We start from the raw sequence: 18,923 nt of genomic DNA on the forward strand, positions 1-18,923 counted from the left end.
TTTCGTTGAGTATTATTTTCATTCGACTGGTTCGTTAAATGGACTTCGCTGACAACGAAAGTGTAAGTGTATGCTAAATTATGGTGATTAATTAGCGAACATATGGAGACAATTACAGGCCTCAAATTTTACCGCGGCCATTGCCGACGGTGCCCTCCCAGTTGGCCTTGGTGCCCCTGAAAATGAAGCACGACGACGGCCACTACTTGCCTGCCCTTTTGAAGCCTTGGCCTAGGTGCCCTCATGATGCATAATATAGATCGTTTGACACGTAAAATAAATCTAAGTAAGAACGTTTAAATCTTAAAAGAAAACACGAAAGCCAAAAACGTAGGTGGCCTAAGCCAGGATGCAGTGACAGAACAGAACATTGAGAGATTTTCCATGTGTGTTGTTTTTGCGGTTACCGTTGTGTGCGCATGCGTCTTACTGTAGCGGTTATTGCAAAACATGGGCTCATTCGACTGGTTCATTTCGTTGGAACAAATTTTCGTTGAGTATTATTTTCATTCGACTGGTTCGTTAAATGGACTTCGCTGACAACGAAAATTAATGTAAACCAGAGTGCGGTAATCAGCGTTAATTTATCCACATGAGCCGATTGGTGATTTTTTATTAACATTTGCGTTAATATAACTTAGATTAAATTTCATAAAATAAACATTATAATATTTACCCACATGGAGTCAAAAAATTATTGTAGGCAAACAGAATGAAAATATTTTTTTTACGAAAAACCCATACTACCACAAGTTGAAGCAATCTTGATTACACAACGTGTATCGCGGTAACTATACAGCCATTTTGTTTTGTCGAGTATTACAAGTTTTCTATTCGACTGGTCGTCTTCGTTGAATAGGATGTTACCGCTGCACAGGGCAGGCAACAATTATTATTATTGTTATCATATGTATAATATATAATATTATTGATTTGTGGAAATAAACATTGAACATTGAACACAGGTGGGCGTGGTTTAACGAAGAACGACCAGTCGAATACGGCCTTTGTATAGTTGTAACGTACACGGTACATGTGCTTGCTGCACAGCTAACTTTGGGCGATCTTACGTCATCGCAGCTTTCGCGGCCAGTTTGGAGTTGTGGCTTCCTCTCCGATGACGACGGACTGAGCAACAACACAAAGATATCGAACTTCTTGAAATTTGACTGTTTTGTACGATCGCCAACCGCCGCAGATATTCCAACATTGAATCGATAATTAATAGTTAATACTCTAAACAAAGTCATATTACCATTGACAACTATGGCTTGGCTAGGCCTAGCTTGGCTTGGTCTAGGCCTAGCTTGCCTAGCCTGGCTACGACGAATCAAGGCACTCGCGAGAAATTAGTACCGAGGCTAAATCAAATTTTGCCTTGGGTGCCCTTTTATACTTGAAATCTCCTTGCCATACAAATTACAGCTCCCACTGATGTCTCAGTCGAGAAATACGGGTAGCTGAAGTTTTTCTCGCAAATCTGACTACAAAACCATATCAAAATTTCACGTTCCACTTCTGACTCTGAGTTGTGCTTTGCACAGGCTGCTGAGGGCAGCGTTCCGGGAAACCTGCGTATAGATTTTACCACAAGCGCAACATCTTCCACGTAGTGAAGGCAGCTAATCAAAGGACATCTTAAAACAGTAAAAAAAAAAAATGCTACCATTGAAAGTTAACCGCTGATTGACCACATACTGTAGAGTATTGTGTATCTCTTTTCTAATAATTTCTATGGTATCATTATCAATCATTTAATCAATTTATTTAAAAACTTTCAAAATTTGCGTACTTAATACAATTACAACTCGTTTACAACGTCATACAGTAAGCATCAAAAAGATGTCTACTTTATCACACACACATTCAATGTTCAGTAAATATTGGTTTTTTTTTTTGTGTGTCTATGAATATAAAATATTCATATTGTTGTTTGTGGAACCCTTGTATATCAGTAGCAGCCTAGTCCTTTGGAATGTAAAAGAGTTGTTCTGTTTATATATTTTTGAAATATCTTTTTTTGTACTGGTGTAAGTTATTTCCTGGTTAATTTCTATCACAGACTCTATATGTGTACATAATGTCTGTGATTCTATTAAAAAATACTGTAGGTATTTTTTTTAGAGCACCTTAGTTTGTACAAGATCATTAAACATTACTCTAGTGTACTGTATGTCAACTGTCATGGACCAAAATTTGTGTTATTGTATTATGCAGGTCAATTAATGTATGAGGTTTTTAGAGAAAATGAGGCTAGGGTTTCTGATTATTTTCATGTTTAATGATAGATGATCACTGAGTTAATTTTCATGATCATAACATTTTTGTAGGCATTCATTTTAAGGCAGTTTCCAAGAATTAAAAGAAAACTATCAGGAAATATATTAGTTGTTTATCTTTAGGTGATTTTTTTTGTTGAAAAATATGTTTTTCAATTTCAAAATGATTCTGCTTCTACTTAAAAAAAAAAAAAGATTCAAAACCACAAACAAAACCTTTTACTGTATATATGTGATATCTGAATACAGTATATCAATAACTCATGAGACTCATTGTAAGTTAATCATTTTATCACTGTTTTATTATTTTTTCAGTACATGTTTTAGTGATCATTTTGTACTGGTCAGACTATTTCAAGACCAATTATGTGTTTTGGCATTTTTGATTTTGCTTCCTTCATTTGGTCAATCTCGGCTAATTCCAACTTCCTGAATCAGTTGTCATTTTCGTAGGAGTACTACATGCCCTTTAATCTCTATCACGTTATAATAAAAGAGAATGAATTACTTGGAAATACAACAATTCATGGAGCATAACATTATAGAATAGGAGCCATTGTGTAGTTTATAAATAGGACAATTCCTACACTTTTAGTTATTGTACATATTTAAATTTGAATGTACATAGAGGCAGATATTAGGCTTATATTAGTAGTCGTGGGGCTTCCACTTCCTACTACTGTATTCCATATAGAGGCCCCATAGGAAGCTTGTGATTTCAACTAAAAAGTTAAAAATGTGCTGTCTCTTATTACCGTATATTCTCGCATATAAGACAAGGCTTAAAATAGCCAAAAAAAACAACAAAACGGGGTTATCTTGTACGCACAACATACACATTTTTGATTTTTAAATCGTGTTTGTCTTATGTGTGGATCGTTTGTAACACGCAAATTTACTACTGAAATGAAGCTACTGACTGCTAGAATGAGTGAACGCAATTTTCAGTGTGGGGAAGTAAGATTTTACATTTAGAAGCCCATTAAATGGTACTATTTAGAAGATTAGCCCTACATTTGGCTTTGTTTTTAACCAGCTAGATGCATATCACGAACATAAAAAGCAGACAAAAAAGTGGGAATTCTGACAGTGTAACAAGGGGTAGTCTTATACGCCCAACATACACCTTTCATCAGATTTCACTCTGTGAAGTGGCTAGTATTTTATTTTGTCATTCTCTAATCCAATGTTATTTTTGTAGGACAAATACAGTTGCTTCATTTTTTTAAAACTTTATATTATTATCATCATAATCATCAGGATTATCATAATCAGATTGTTGTCACTAATCATCATCATTGTCATCATATCATCATTGATCATCAGTATTAGTCATCATCATCATCAACTGTCAACGTTATCGCCATCATCATCATCATCATCATTATTCAATTCAATTCAACATAACATTTATTAACAAATCTTGTGTAGGGACAGCCTGCAAAATAATAATAATAAAAAAAGAAGCAAACAGGGACAGAACAGGACAAAGCAAGGCACAAATCAACAGAAAACCAGACACAAAACAAATCATCATCTGATCGTCGTCATCATCAGATCATGATTATTTATCATTATCAGTCATCATCTTCAGTCATCAACTGACCTGCTTCTCAGTTTTAGTATAGATCATAGACAGTTGGCAAGCAAGAGATATCATACCAATGAAACATGTTTGACAACGCAGTATTTCCTGTTATTCATATTTGATATTATTATTAAGAATTATTAAGAAAGTAAGAATTGGTGCAGTGAAATGGGTTTTTTTTGAATTATTAAAAATAGAACTCATACAGAGATACCATCATCTTGGTTGTAAAAATATTTTTGTACCAGTACTCATGGAAAAACAAAAACTAAAAGGAAAACTCATTTTGAATGTTTTTATTTTAAAAAGAGTAAGTAATCCACTGAATTGTGGTTGTTGCACAGAGAACAATGATAAATTATAAGTCTCATTGAATAAGAATCAGCATTAGTTATTACTGTACTGATATTTTCATAAGTGCATTATTTGGTTAATACTTCAAGAACTACCAACTATTATTGTTGTTAATCTACTATTATAGTATTTCCTGGTTATAATAACAACTAATCCATATAGCATGCTTAAATTTTAATATTCCACGAATCATCTTTATGATGCTTTGTCATAAGTACATGTCATAAGCGCTAGTTTCGAGATAAATGTATCTAGCGGATGAATCATAACCAATCCGAGATTAGAGAGCCGAGGATAGTTAGCATTTACAGCAGGCATGATGATCAATGCTATGTTCAAAATTAATGTATAGTTTCCTGACAGAGAAATTCCCATTATATACATTTTATATTTCTGCGAACTCATTAATATTTATGACAAATATTTATGAATGTTAATTTGTATGTCTAGATTACATGAACTCTGTCTACTGTATATTGATCATTTTTGTTTTTTCTCAAAGTACAATGACTAATTGTTTTCATTTTATTTAGCAAGGTAACATTTTATTTATGTTAATGGATTTTTAATGCATTTATTATTTTCATTCTAATATTTATTGATGGATTTATATATATTATGTCTCTGGTTAAATTCCATCACAGCTATTCTTGTGTCTAAATCCGAGGGCTGAAATACGAGTGTAGCACTAGATTTTTAGGCCATTAGTCTCGTGCTTGCTTGCCTTCCTAAGCCAGGGTCTTAAATTCACATTCTGTAATTCAGTGTAATCACCAGGATTTTTTCTTAAGCAATTTGTTTTTGGATGAGAATGAAATACAATAAAATTTACATAATCAAGCATATTCACAGGGGCCAAAGATAAGGTACTTCTCTACCATGTACAGTATGATGACCGAGTCCAATTCTCGGTGAGGGTGATCTAAGTTCACTCAGTTATAATTGAGTACCTGTTTGAAATATACTGGGAAGGTTTAAAATGCAGCGTGGAAAAGGACTGGGCACCTGCCATACAACTCTGAGGCTGAATAAGATGGGCTGTACAATGTGCACTTCAAGGTGCGTGCGCACTACGCAAACTGTCGTCAGCCGATGCAATTCCACGGTGCGACGGCAACTACAAGGTGTGCACAACTGTTGTTCTTATGAGTCTGATCAGACGGAGATTGAAGTTGGATTCACCAGCTATCAGCCGGTGTGTGCCTGGGTTTAAAGAATGCAGTACTGTACACTTTCTGCAATAGAGCAAAGGGTTGTCTGCTTGTGTACTGCCTAATTCAACACCAGAATAACCTCTCATAAGTCTCTCAACTTACATGATTGGAATCCTTGTTGCACACTGTAGAAAACCAACCAATCTAAGCTCAGACTTACTACTTCACCACATACTCGTTTCCACAACTAAGTGTAATTAGGCCAAAAAAAAAAATTTTTTGTTGCCCTCCGCGACCTACTAAAATGTTCCAAAAAATCGGGTCGGCATTTAAAAAAAAAAATTTTGTCCAAGTACCAATTCGAGAAATACAACTGCCAAAATTAACATTTAGAACATAAAATCTAAAAGAGACATGTATTTTTGTTAAAATTGGGCAATAGATGCATGATGTAAAATTGGTAAAATAGAAGGCATAATTTGGAGAATCGAGCGTGACAACGATATGTGCACGCAACATATGGATCTCTCGCGCTGAGCTGTCAAACCACGACCAGATCTAGTCCTGGCCTATTCTTTACTAATGTACAACTAGTGGTTGCTTGAACCAAAAATAGTATTCATTTAACTTACGGTATATTGGACAATAAATAAAAACAGGCTTAGGTCTAGCCATCGCTTTAAAGCCAGTACATAGCTAGTTTACTGTTTTAGGCCAATTATGAACAATCCTCTTTCATGTATTACTAAAAAATTTTTAAAAAAGGAAAAAAAATCCAACCGACCGAACGATTTTTTTTCCATTTAAGGACAACACAATTTTTTTCCCCGCCTTATGACTAAGTTACTTTCACTGCCTATCTGCATCATTTATTCCTGTTATACTGTTTTAGAATTAAGGTAAACAGGTCATCCTGCCTCAATTACTTTGTATTGTTTTTATGCAAATTAAATGATATGATAGTGAAAATTTTTGGTTAATAGTATTTTATGATTTGTAATGTATACTATTCTAAATTATAATTTTTATTCTGTTTATTTCTTAGCCGAATCGGGATTCAGGTGGAGCAGCAATAGCACTCTATACAGCCAAGCTGCATAATCCCAGCACTACATCATCCCATACTGTCCTTAAAGCAGTCGTCTTCCAGTTAGACCATGCTTTGGCTGAGTAAGTACCTTAATACGGTTACCAGAGATGTAGTTATGGTGGGCGGAGGTGGGCAGGGCCACCTAGCCTTGAAGTTTTCCACCCAGTCTAAAGCTAATATCATGGCCCTTCCACCCACCCTTATTAACCCACTTCACCATCCTTAAAATCCACTCTTATTATTTGGAGTTTACCAATGTTATCACCCACCCACCCTTAAAAAATCTGTCACCCAAACTATAGTTTTCTCCAGCTACAACCCTGGGTTACCGTATGCATTTAGGATGGTCTTGGTGTTTGGTCTCCACTAAAGGGTTAGCTTTGTGTTTAAGATTGATGTTTGGTGTTTAAGTTCTTTGAAAATGTGGTCTCAGAATTAGAGGGGTCCCAGAATTAAAAAGTGCACTGTACTTACTGTAATTTAAAAAAAAAATTATATTTATAGCAGAAATTGTGGCTTTAGACTTACTCCTGGTTATTTCATCTAGTTTAAGTATGTTTTTAAATAAATAAATATATTTTACCACAAAATGTTAACTGTAATTCTCTTAAACTATCAAAACATTAACATTTTATGATTATTTGACATCAAGAAATTCTTGATGATATTTTTTTTATAACCACAAAGTATTTCTTTTACTTTTTTTTGTATCATGATAATCATGGATGGTTGAATCATTAGGCTATTTTTAGATTATGTCTGAGTCTTGCGGATTTACCAGACAGGCTTTGATTTCAATCACGTTTGTAACAATTACATCTGCAACATTAATCATTAAGCTAGTTCTTCCACCACAACGTGTCTTATAATATTATTTAGTTTTGTAAGATTTTCTCATTTTCATAAGCAGATATGTATATATTTAAAAAAAAATTAATATTTATACTTTCCTCCATTTTGCAAGTTGTATTTTTTTAAAGTCATGTTTGAATATCATTTCTTGTATGTTTTATTTATTTTGAAAAATATACTATAGATAAACTGTAGAGAAGTATGCACAAAATATCAGACTCTCTCTTCCAAATTGTTCAACCAATCATGAATCAGAATAGGTCTCATGTGATAAAAGTTAATGAGGGAGCTGTGTGAGGCCGATTTCTTGGAATCATGCATAAATAATATACTATAAGAATATCCTAATACAAACAGCCAAGGCTTAGAGTGATTGCATTAGCCTGCTCTGTTGGGATTGGGAGCAGTCGTTTACGGTTACATTAACATTGCACTAGGTAGGTGTCTGCTAATTGTGTTGGCCGTGGCTGCCCTTCAGTTAAACCCATTTCCTGTCAGCAGATTTATATCTTTCCTATTGTTTTGGGTAAAATTATATACAGAATTATGTTCTATGTATGAGTACAATAATATTTTAAAGTTCCAGTGTTGTTGGTTATATAGAAAAAACCTTAGTAATGTCAAGAATCTGAAAAATACTGATATTGTCACCATTTTTATCAGTATCATCATTATTATAATCATTATCATTTATTACTACAGTAGTACAACACCAATGCATAATGATCTATTTCATTATCATCAATATCATCATAAAAAACATGATCATATAATAAAGATCATCATCATAAACATAATAATTATCATCTACAGTGAATAAAAGCACTAAATGAAAACTATTTTCCATATCCCCTCTGAAGTGCCATGCAATGTACAGTCTCTTGTCAATCATCCAGTTTGGCCTTTTCGGGTGGCCCAAGTATGCTCTGCTACAGTGCCCCAGAACGAGTTGTTGAAAGAGTTTGTTGATGCTTTTAAGCAATTCAGCCATGTAAAACTGCAAGTCACTGGTAAGAAAGTATAATACATACTCCAAGTATTGAAATACACGCCATCGTGTTGGGATTCAATATTTCGACATTAATTATGTCATCATCAGGAATTCTGCAAGTCACTGGTTGCAGTATTCCTAACCCTTAGCTTTTAAGGACATCAATTTGTCATCTGGACACAAGCAGATGCGCTACATTAATGCCGAGTGTGAAGCAGCAAGATTTCCAACAATAAAAACAGTGACTTTGTTGTTGTAATAATAATAATAATAAGTGAAGGTAGCTATATTTTTAACAAATTTTATTTATTTGCCAATCCATCGTAGTTAATCATCAGGCCAGGCCATCTTATAAATCATTTGTGATTGGTTATATCATTTCTTTTCTTGCAGTGCCAATACACAACGGAATGGACTCGTCTTTGTTTACAATATGACAGATTCCAACCTCTCCAATTTTGAAATAAACTTCAGCCGAAAGCTACTGAGCATGCTTCGTGATGGTTATCCAGCAAGGTTGAAACGTGTTTACGTTGTGGCGCCACCACTCTGGTTCAAAGCAATGTACGGAATTCTAAAACCACTTTTGAAGGAAAAAATCAGGGAAAGAGTAAGTTGTCATTTCAAAGGGTTGTTACCGTATATAAGATGAGAGGTGTCTGTTACATTATGTATTGTGCCAAGATTTAGGAAATGCTTAATAATAATTAAGTTCAGTTGACTAGATTTAGGGGTCATAACGAGTGAATTGGTTTTAGTGGTAATAAGATAGTAATAAGGAGCTCTTGATTGCATGACACGGTGAGACAAGGAACGTATTGACATCACTAAAAAGTCATCTGCGCATTCAAGAACGGTAAGTTCTCATAATGTGAATTCTAGGATGCAAATTGACTAAATATATGTTTTGCAGAGGATGTAGGACAATGAGGCATGAGTGAATCCCTTGAGTGCTGCATCATCGCGCAAATTGTAATCTCCCTATTGGTAGATCTACAACATGGATATTGTCATGACCTCTGCGCTTATCACATTATTACCCCAGTCATTAGAACAAACACCTATGAAGCATACCATAACATCATAGTAATTAGCGCATGATGCATGAAACTACCAGGTACTACCGTATAGCTTGGGTAATGAGAGATAAACATAGATAAAATACCTTACCCAGGCACAAGCAAAATTCACAACAAGGATTTGAACATCCAGCCTAAAAATTAAGGGCCTGAAATGCATCCGCTGTGACAACGAGATTAATGGGGCACATTTTGATGACACGCCACATAACCACAGTACATAGTAGTAACGGTCAGTTGTCACCTTTTCATACAATGCCAGGAAAATTTTTGCATTATAACAATAAGATAGCTCTGTCTGTGAAATGGTCTTAATAATAGTAGTCAAAGTGTACATGTTAATTGGTAACTCTGTGCTGGTGTAGAGTTTTTATACGGTGCATGTACTGGCTCCGGAATGCACACAGTGTTGCTAGAGTATGTGTGGAGTTTACAATATTTTTAGCTGTTGGTGTTTAGAAGTCATCAAGGTTTATTGGATGATTCAAAGGTTATAGGGTAGAAGTTTAAACATTACATAATTGGAAGTTTTAAAAATTGCTATCAAATGTTGGAGACATAATTATCGAGTCATTTGACGCTAATAGTGTATCTGGTTTCAGTACATGTCGCTACATTAATAATAAGGTTTAGATGCCGGTGTCATTTCACTACATTAATACCAATGTGCATGCCAGTGTTTATGTTATGTTGATTTGCAGGGTTTAACACTGAACTTTATCCTTTAGTATCAGTGCTTGGAACATATCATGAATTGCAGAATTGTATGATTATTTTAACTACATGGCTATGGTCAGCTAGGCATGAACCAATGCATATTTGCATGTTATGGCAGGCTTTGGTCAATATATTGAATGTTTTTTTTTTATTTATAATTTTTTTTTTTAAATTTATTTATAATGACCTATTATTCAAGTAGAGCACACAAGGTGGGGGGGGGGGAAACGGGATAAAACTTGTGTTGCTGCACACACTCACCGAAGCGTGAATGACCCAATTCAATAAAGGGTCCATTAGTCTGAAGAAAGTGACCGAAGCAGTAGCTGAAACCGTTCCTAAGTTTAAAGCAACTAATTGGTTCAACAAAACAGATAATTTTCTATTTTTTTTTTTTTTATCTCATCAGGTAATCCTAGTAAATTTAGAGAGGTTAGTGAAATTTCTTCCAAAGGAGTCCCTTCCAAGTGAATTAGGTGGCACTGCAGTTTTGAACCATATGGACTGGTTGAAATCATGTTTAAATGCTTCATACGAAAAGCGAATAACTACAGATTTTTGTGAAGAGCTAAACGACGGACCGACGGCGCTTTCAGCAAATGAAAAAGCTGTTGAATTGTTTTCACAAGATAATTATCTTACATCAAGGACAATTTCGATAGATTCTAACAAAGACCAAAGAACTGATATGTTAAACTCTGTTCTGCCAATTCAAGCAAGTAATTGGCAGCAGAGCCCTTCCATCGAGGCAAGTGTCTCGCCTTCCACGAATGGGATTGACAGTAACGGCGACAACATGGCCGTACACCCCGTCATCGACCCCAAAATATTCGCGATTGTGCAAACGTTGCAAGTGACCAGTGATGATGAAGATGGCGATATGCCATCATTACCACCGCCAAAACCACCAAGACCAGAACCTGGTACAAACTCCCCACCACCACCGATACCAGTGCGGGTGTCCAGTACGGTTCCTGATGGGGAGAGCATTCACCGACTTGAAGATAAGGGCATGACACCGGCAGAGTTGGTGGAGCATATGCAAGAATTGAAGCAACACGGGATCTATAAAGAATATGCCGATATCAGAAGTGAACCGCCTTCAGGATCATTTTCTTACTCAAAGTAAGTTTTTACTTCTTTTTGTGATGTTTGTTGAACAATATGACCAGAAATCAATGATTGCATGATAGGACAAAGTTTATATCTGCAGTTGATTATTTGGATGTTAATGGCTTCCAGTAATTATTAAGATTTGCAGAGATCATTATTATTTGTATTTCGTTTACAAACTATTGACTCACCATCTGGAAACCTGATTGTTGAGTATCTCAATTTAGATATTCTTTGAATATGACTTCTCTTTCCTAGGAGCAAAAGAAACATTCCCAAGAATCGCTACGCAGACGTACTGTGCTTCGACCACAGCAGGGTGAGGCTAGTGGCATCCGAGGATGATTTAGCATCGGACTACATCAATTCAAACTATGTTGATGGGTTCATGCATAAAAATGCTTTCATAGCAGCGCAAGGTATGTCAAATTTAGATTTTTTTCATAATCATGTTAAATATCTACACCATTTGAAAAGCATTCTAGATATAAAAATACATTTCAAGCATGTGAGCGTATCATATGTATTTTATGCCTGTATTTTGTTTCCATTGAGGATGATTTGCAGAGATCATTGTTACCATGATGATTATGATTAAAAATTTCAACAAGATTATCAGGATGAATATTATCTCACAGTAATTATGATATGATTTTAAAACTATGAATTAAGACTCTGTTTATTCTCCATCTCCCTGTTTTAGGACCATTACCAAATACAATTAATGATTATTGGAGGATGATCTGGCAAGAAAACATTCTTGTTATTGTAATGACAACAAGGACAGTGGAGCGAGGGCGTACGAAATGTGCGCAGTACTGGCCGCCGGATCCAGAGACAGCTGAGGAGTATGGACAAATGACGGTCGTTAATTTAGAAGTCGAAAAGAAGAGAGATTACATAGTGTCAACTTTATTTGTACAAAATAATTCGGTAAGAACAGTAATTCCTCACGTGCTCATTGGTGGCCGTATTTATAAGTACAGAATACTCATACCACCTGTCCTTGCTACTGTACATTCAACCACCAGTCTCTGCTTCATGCTGCCACCGGTCTTCTGTACATTGTACTACCTGTCATCTCTACATGCTACCACCTGACATCAATGGATTCTACCTCCTCCTTTCCCTTAATTTATACCATCTTTACATACTACACACTACCACCTGTCATCGCTACATTCTATAACTTTTTATCACTTACTGCCACCTGTCGTCTGTGCTTTGCTTCTCTAATTCTCTCTACATTGTACCACCTGTCCTTGTACATGTTACCACCTCTCCCCTTTTTGCAAATTTCATCTGTATTTGCTACCACTTGTCATTGTTACATGTTACATGTCATCTTTACATTCCATATATATATCACTTGCGCTCACTATATTTTAACACTTGTTATAATTACATACTATCCCATGCTACCAACTCAGTACAGTCTACCACCGGTCCTCAATACTTTTTACTACCAGTCTGGTCCTTGCTACATGCTACACCCCCATCCCCCCCCCCATTTCAACATGTAAATTTATATCTTGGCCATTATGAATATGATAGAGTTTCTATGAAGGATACAAGTTCTTTGTCTGCGACAGTTCTTAAGTAAATTGAAAATCTCCGTTTGTAATTAAAATGCAAGGTTTTAAATTATTAAGCAGGCAGACATTTAATTTTTAATAAAACCTTGTTAAATATGTATATTAATTGGACCATTATTCAATTAGTGAAATTGAGTACAATTTTGAGGTAATAGGCTATTGTCCTCACAGATGTTATTTCTTCAAGCTTGTAGTATTGACATAGTTTTTTATCTTTATGTTATAGATCTAAAAGGCCAACTCAGACAGCATTGTACAACGCAGCCATTTGCGATGCTTTGTCGCGTATGGTCTGTTTGAGTTTAACGCAAAGGCAATGGTTTGTCTCGGGGGCAGTCGCGTCATAGAATATTAAACATGTTTAAAGACTCTCTGACGATGAATCGTACGACACTCTGCGATTTGGCCTTTAGAATTTATTTTTGGCTATGATTACATGAGGAATAAAATTATCTATTTTCTGCCATTGCAGTTAGGGGAATGCAGAAAGATTGCTCACTATCAATTCACAAGTTGGCCAGATTTTGGTGTGCCACGTTCAGCACTTGCTATGCTTGAATTCCGTGATGAGGTTCGTCAGTACCAGAGGGAAGCAGTGGAGTCCATGGGATCCGACTGGACCGGCCATCCAAACGGACCTCCTATCTTGGTGCATTGTAGTGCGGGAATCGGTAGAACAGGTATGTGATACAACAGTCTCAGTTATCACAGTATCATTTTATTCTTTTATTATTTAATTATTACTTAGTCATCATTAATAATTTATTAATTTAACTTATTTTTTATCAATTATTTAATATTTTTTATTTATTTAATTTCAATATGTCAGTTTTTTGTACATACTAATTCCTTACTGGTGCCCTACAAATGCATTAAAAAAACCCCACCCAATCTATAATCGCCCAACTCAGTTTTAGTATAACATGGATTAAATTACCATTAACCATTAAAATTTTTATCTTAATCCCTTTTAAAAGAGATCAGCAAATGTTTTTTTTTTGTTGCCATATTTATAGAGGGTGATCTTAGCGTATCCTGGAAGGTTGGCTGATATTCAGGGGCCCCCTTTAAATAAATCTAATAATGTGATGCTTTTATTAGCGAAATCGCTTTAGGCTTAGGGAGTGGAGTTGTTTTCAGTCGTGATAAAAAGTCCTGTTTTCACAGGAATTGAACCTAGGAACCTGGGATTTGACGGCAAACATCTTAACTTCTAAGCTATTCAACTCCAAATCATCTTGAGCTTTCTTTAATAATTCAGTTGTTCTTGTCAATGAGACCAAAGCTCCAGAGTTAATATTGCAAATAAATAATATTCAACTATTAATTCATTGGAATTTTGTTGTGTATCTTTGAAAAACACAGGAACTTTCTGCACAATTGATATCACCTTAGCCCGCTTGGAGGTTACCCAGAAGCTGAACATATATGACACAGTACGTAAAATGCGAACACAGCGTGCCTTTAGTATTCAGACACCAGACCAGTACGAATTCTGCCACTTTGCGGTTCTAGAGAGCCTGCAACGGGCGGGGAAGCTTCCACCAGTTGACTGGACCGCATACGAGGAATGCCAGGATAGTGATAGTGACTGAGTTGAATGTTCGGTTTTAAAAAAAAAGTTTGCTCATGAGAATAACACATACACCCACCCACATACTCATACACCCACACACACATACACTACATGCATTAGGTGTACATGCATCAGCTTACATTTATGTGCATATGTTTCTGTGTAAATATCAATGTTAGTGTATGTGTTATTGCATATTTATAAGTCTAACACATTTATTTATATTCAGTGGAAATTTATACTAGGCTCCATTGATTTTGAGCCTATAGATCTTTGCTATATTGAAGCAACATCCATCTTCGTAGAGGTTGTCCAAAATGGCAATTATAGGCCTAAAATTTTAGGTTCTGTCCTCTGGGTTACTACTCCAAAGTTGCAATATGAACATCATTCTAATCTTGTATATGAATTGCAGAATTTGAAACACCAGATAATTGGCCTAGCTTTGATTTTATGGGATTAGATTCAGTTAATTATTTACAGATTAATGCTTGGATTAAGTAGGCTTACATAATAGATATTTAGAATGAAATTTTATTTGAATAAAATCAGTTTAGAGACAGTGGGGATGATCTGACATCACAATTCATTTTGAGCTAATATTGTTTAACAATGTTATGCTTTAAGAAGAGAATAATTTTGAATAGGGATTAAATAAAATCTCATTGGATCTAAAACTACTTAATAAATTTTTTTTAAATATGCCTAAATTGTGTCATCTATTTTCCAATATATATGTTCCGTAGAGAAATTTCTTGTAAAAAAATGTTGCATAGCCTAATACTTAGGCTATTTACCATAATCTGGTCTATGACAGGTTGTAGTGGTAAATTTTCATCATTGTAAATTCATATAAATTATGCCAATATTGATAAAAACAGATGTAAACTATGCTTTACAATGCATTATATACTTATAAAGCTATTTTTAAACTTTGTTAAAATACCCATGGGTTGTATTCATTATATTAAGGGGTCATAGGTGGAATTAAATATAAATAGGTGTACCCCATTAAAAGATGTGACGCATTGTTTTGAACACATTTTATTACAGTTTTTTTCTCTTAGTTTACTCTATGAATTGGTAGAAATCTGGAATTATTTATATATTATTTGTGTAAATGCAAAAGAATATAGGAATGTTTGGTGCTAAGTTGTGATATTAAGGTGCATGGTAGGTAGTATAGCCCTCCCCTGTAAAGCCCCTTAGAATTTTTAGCAAAACAGTTGTGAAGGGTTAGTCTACTTTTTCTTGTGGTAGGTTTAGAATAAAGATTTATATATTTTAGCTGATTTATTTACGGGAAAAGCTAATGTTTTGTTAGCAGTCATTTAATTTGTACTGTGTATATTTTATAACATTGATAGTCAGTGATTTTGTTTGCTGAATAAAAAACATCAATAGTTGATAATCTACCACTATATACTATATTGGATATTAATTTATGGAAGATTTGATTTATATGATTTTATTAAATTAATTATAAATTTGCATAAATTGATGTCAATCAAATTGATATATTTCTGTGATTCTGGTTAATAATTCTGTTGCCATTATGTAAATCTTTATGTAACGATACTTCTATATTCATTTATACACAGATTTTTAAACAGAATTTTAAATTAATAATAATAATTATTAATTATTAACTAATCAGTAATAAGTATTAATAAAAACAATAATTATTATTAATAATTATTTATAATAATTAGCATAAAGCCAGGCCCACTATCATATTTTTGTCTGACTGCAAACAATATTTGATTAGATTTTGCCCAGTGGTATATGTTTCATACAAACCTGTGCATCTTTTTGCGTCTGATGGAAAGTTAAACAATGCTGTAAAGTCGGATCGGACACTGTTGATTATAACAGACAAAAGTATCATAGTGTACGCCTGCCTTTGGTACTGTATATTAAATGTTGCCTTTCCTGCATAGCTGACCCATCATGCTTCCTCATGCTTAATGTAGCTTCCAAAATTTGCTAATGTAGTTAAAAAAAAAATAATAATAACTTTCATAAATTAAATATATATATTGGAAGAATCCTAACTGTTACAGTATATTTATTTTAAGTTTCTTGTATTAATATTTATTTTATATTATATGTTGGAATATAAAGTGTATATAGTACTTTGAAATCAGGTTAAATTTCAATTCAAATGAGTAGATTTGAAGTAAATACATGGTCGCATCAGCATTAAAACATCTTATAATAATAATAATAATAAACTTATAATAATAATAGTCTTATAATAATAATAATAATAATAATAATCTTATAATAATAATACATTTATATAATGCTCTGTCTTGATTGACAAAATACTTATGTATGCCCATATATAGCCATGATGTGCCTATATATGGACATCATATCCAGGAATGGCACATGTTTTTGTCAAATGAAATTTGATAGTCTGGACAGGGCTTTTGTTGGTTTAGACAGGTCATCTGTTGGTTTAGTCCTCTATCTCCCCCTCCCCCTTTCTATCCCTACATCCTTTTACTTTTCCCCTTCCTTCTCTCTTTTCATACTCCCTATTTTCCTGTCATCCTTCTGTTTCCACTTCAATTCTCTTTTCCACTACTGCTCATCAACCAAATTTATCTCTGAACTTTCCATCTGCAGCAGTTCCTCTGTTGGTTCCCTCTCCAACTATTATTAAGATAAGTAATAAACTCGTACAACAGTTGAGTGAATCTAATGTGCAAACTAAAGAAAAAAAAAGATGCTCTCTCTCTCTCTGAAGACTAGTAACTAAATTGGCAAAGCAAACCTAACCCTGTCGATGTGTTGTTGCAGCATGCAAAAGCTTAATCAATGGGTGTGGATGGCATAGTTCAGGATTTAATAGCTTGTTATTTGTTATTTGATGACCTGCTCTAATGAGAAATGTAATTTAGGTGCCTGCTGTACAAGCAGAACAAATTCTTTTAAACTTAAGAGTATTTTGCTTAAGTAAATTTGTACTATAACTGAAATTTATTCAAAGTTCTAGTTGACTCCATTTTTCATCCTGAAAAGGAATAAACTAAATCATGAGAGTTTTGATTATAAAATTCCAGTTATCTATTCAAAATTTATCCTCTTGAAAGGGAATACATACATGTGTAAAAAATGTTATATATTTATGCATTATTTAATGATTTAGTATGGAGATATAATTATACTACTGAAATGGGTAATTCTGCTTCATATAGTGATGCATGTACATTGACGACAGATGTTACCTGAGTGGTTATTGAAGACTCCCAACTGCTGAATATGTAAAAACTGTTTATTTTTTCCTGTTTCATAATGTTGAATAATTTAGAAGCAGGTCACATGATTTAAAAATTCCCTGCAAGGCTGGCAATGTGTGATATGATTGGTGAAAAGTGGCTTACAGTAACTTTTTTAATAACAATTGGCTGTTGAACATTTTATGGTAAACAATTCACCTTATTGTAATACTACTTAAATACTCCACAAAACTTTGTTTAGTAGTCTTGTGTGGAATTGTTAAAGGCTTGGAAAGTTTATGGTGGTGTTATTTCTGATTACCTAATTTGTCTAAGGACAATACAATTACATTGTATTCTACTGTCTGTCTTTGACATAGATCTTATTTGCATTAATCATTGCACAAATGGGAAATGTACTTGGAATGTTTTGGTCAGATTGATACCTTTTCAATGGTCTTTTCCCTGGATACTTTCCAGATCAACATGGACCTGTAATATTATGCATTACATATTTTTTAGTAAAGAAACTTACAAATATTATATATTAGTTATATTAAAATGTATGATAAACATGTATAGGCTTAATATTATGTAAAGCAAAAAGTTGTACGTAAATAGTTTCAGGCATTGAATTATTGCATGTTTTGCGTACCATACTTAAATTATGAAAGGCAGAAGAAAAATTGTACACCTTTCTGATATTGAATGGTTATAATTTATAACTTCAATTTAATATAACAAGTTGCTGTATGGTAATGAATGTGATAATAGCCAATCTTCCTTATTAATTATACATTGTTCCTAGTCTGTTCTCCATGCATTTGGTTTGTTTTTCATGATACGAAATTATAGAACTATAAAATACAAACTGTTTTTGATGATATTTCCTTTTTTGGTCAAGATGTATGTAGAATAAATCCTCAAATGTATGGCATATCTTTGTAAATCTTGTCAAATCTTATCTTTGTTTAACATAGTCTCACAGCTACTAGAGTGCCAGTCAGTGGGGACTAAGGTAGAGGCAAGCAGAATTCAGGTCTTAAATCCAGAGAATCTAGAAATACTTAGAAATTTTAGCCAATTTTAAGCCATTCTTAGATGTTATTCTCCAAACAAATCTCCACTTCATTAGTTCAGTGAGTATTAATGGTTAATGGTTATTAATTTATAGAGCGCGAAATACAAAAAGTCTCTAAGCGCTATCAGGCAAGTGTAAAGATGGAACGGAAACCAAAACCACAAAATAAAAAGAAGTGAAATTTGAATACCATGCCAGCACCCAAACCGAAGTATGGGGATACGCCC

At 34.1% G+C, this 18,923-nt stretch overlaps 1 protein-coding gene across 1 annotated transcript in view; it reads left to right on the forward strand.

Annotated features, from left to right (window-relative positions):
- Positions 1-15,846, forward strand: part of LOC117109751 (tyrosine-protein phosphatase non-receptor type 9-like) — a 34,312-nt gene extending 18,466 nt beyond the window's left edge. The window contains exons 4-10 of the mRNA XM_033252164.1: positions 6,421-6,545; positions 8,702-8,918; positions 10,514-11,229; positions 11,476-11,636; positions 11,921-12,150; positions 13,285-13,492; positions 14,178-15,846. Of these exons, the coding sequence (XP_033108055.1) occupies positions 6,421-6,545; positions 8,702-8,918; positions 10,514-11,229; positions 11,476-11,636; positions 11,921-12,150; positions 13,285-13,492; positions 14,178-14,407 (1,887 nt within the window). The 3' untranslated portion in view covers positions 14,408-15,846. The remainder of the gene's footprint in view (positions 1-6,420; positions 6,546-8,701; positions 8,919-10,513; positions 11,230-11,475; positions 11,637-11,920; positions 12,151-13,284; positions 13,493-14,177) is intronic.
- Positions 15,847-18,923: the final 3,077 nt, after the last annotated feature.

The sequence above is a fragment of the Anneissia japonica genome, unplaced genomic scaffold (assembly GCF_011630105.1).
Source record: "Anneissia japonica isolate Jap-2015-1 unplaced genomic scaffold, ASM1163010v1 scaffold1511_len2985839_cov193, whole genome shotgun sequence".
NCBI lineage: Eukaryota > Metazoa > Echinodermata > Crinoidea > Comatulida > Comatulidae > Anneissia > Anneissia japonica.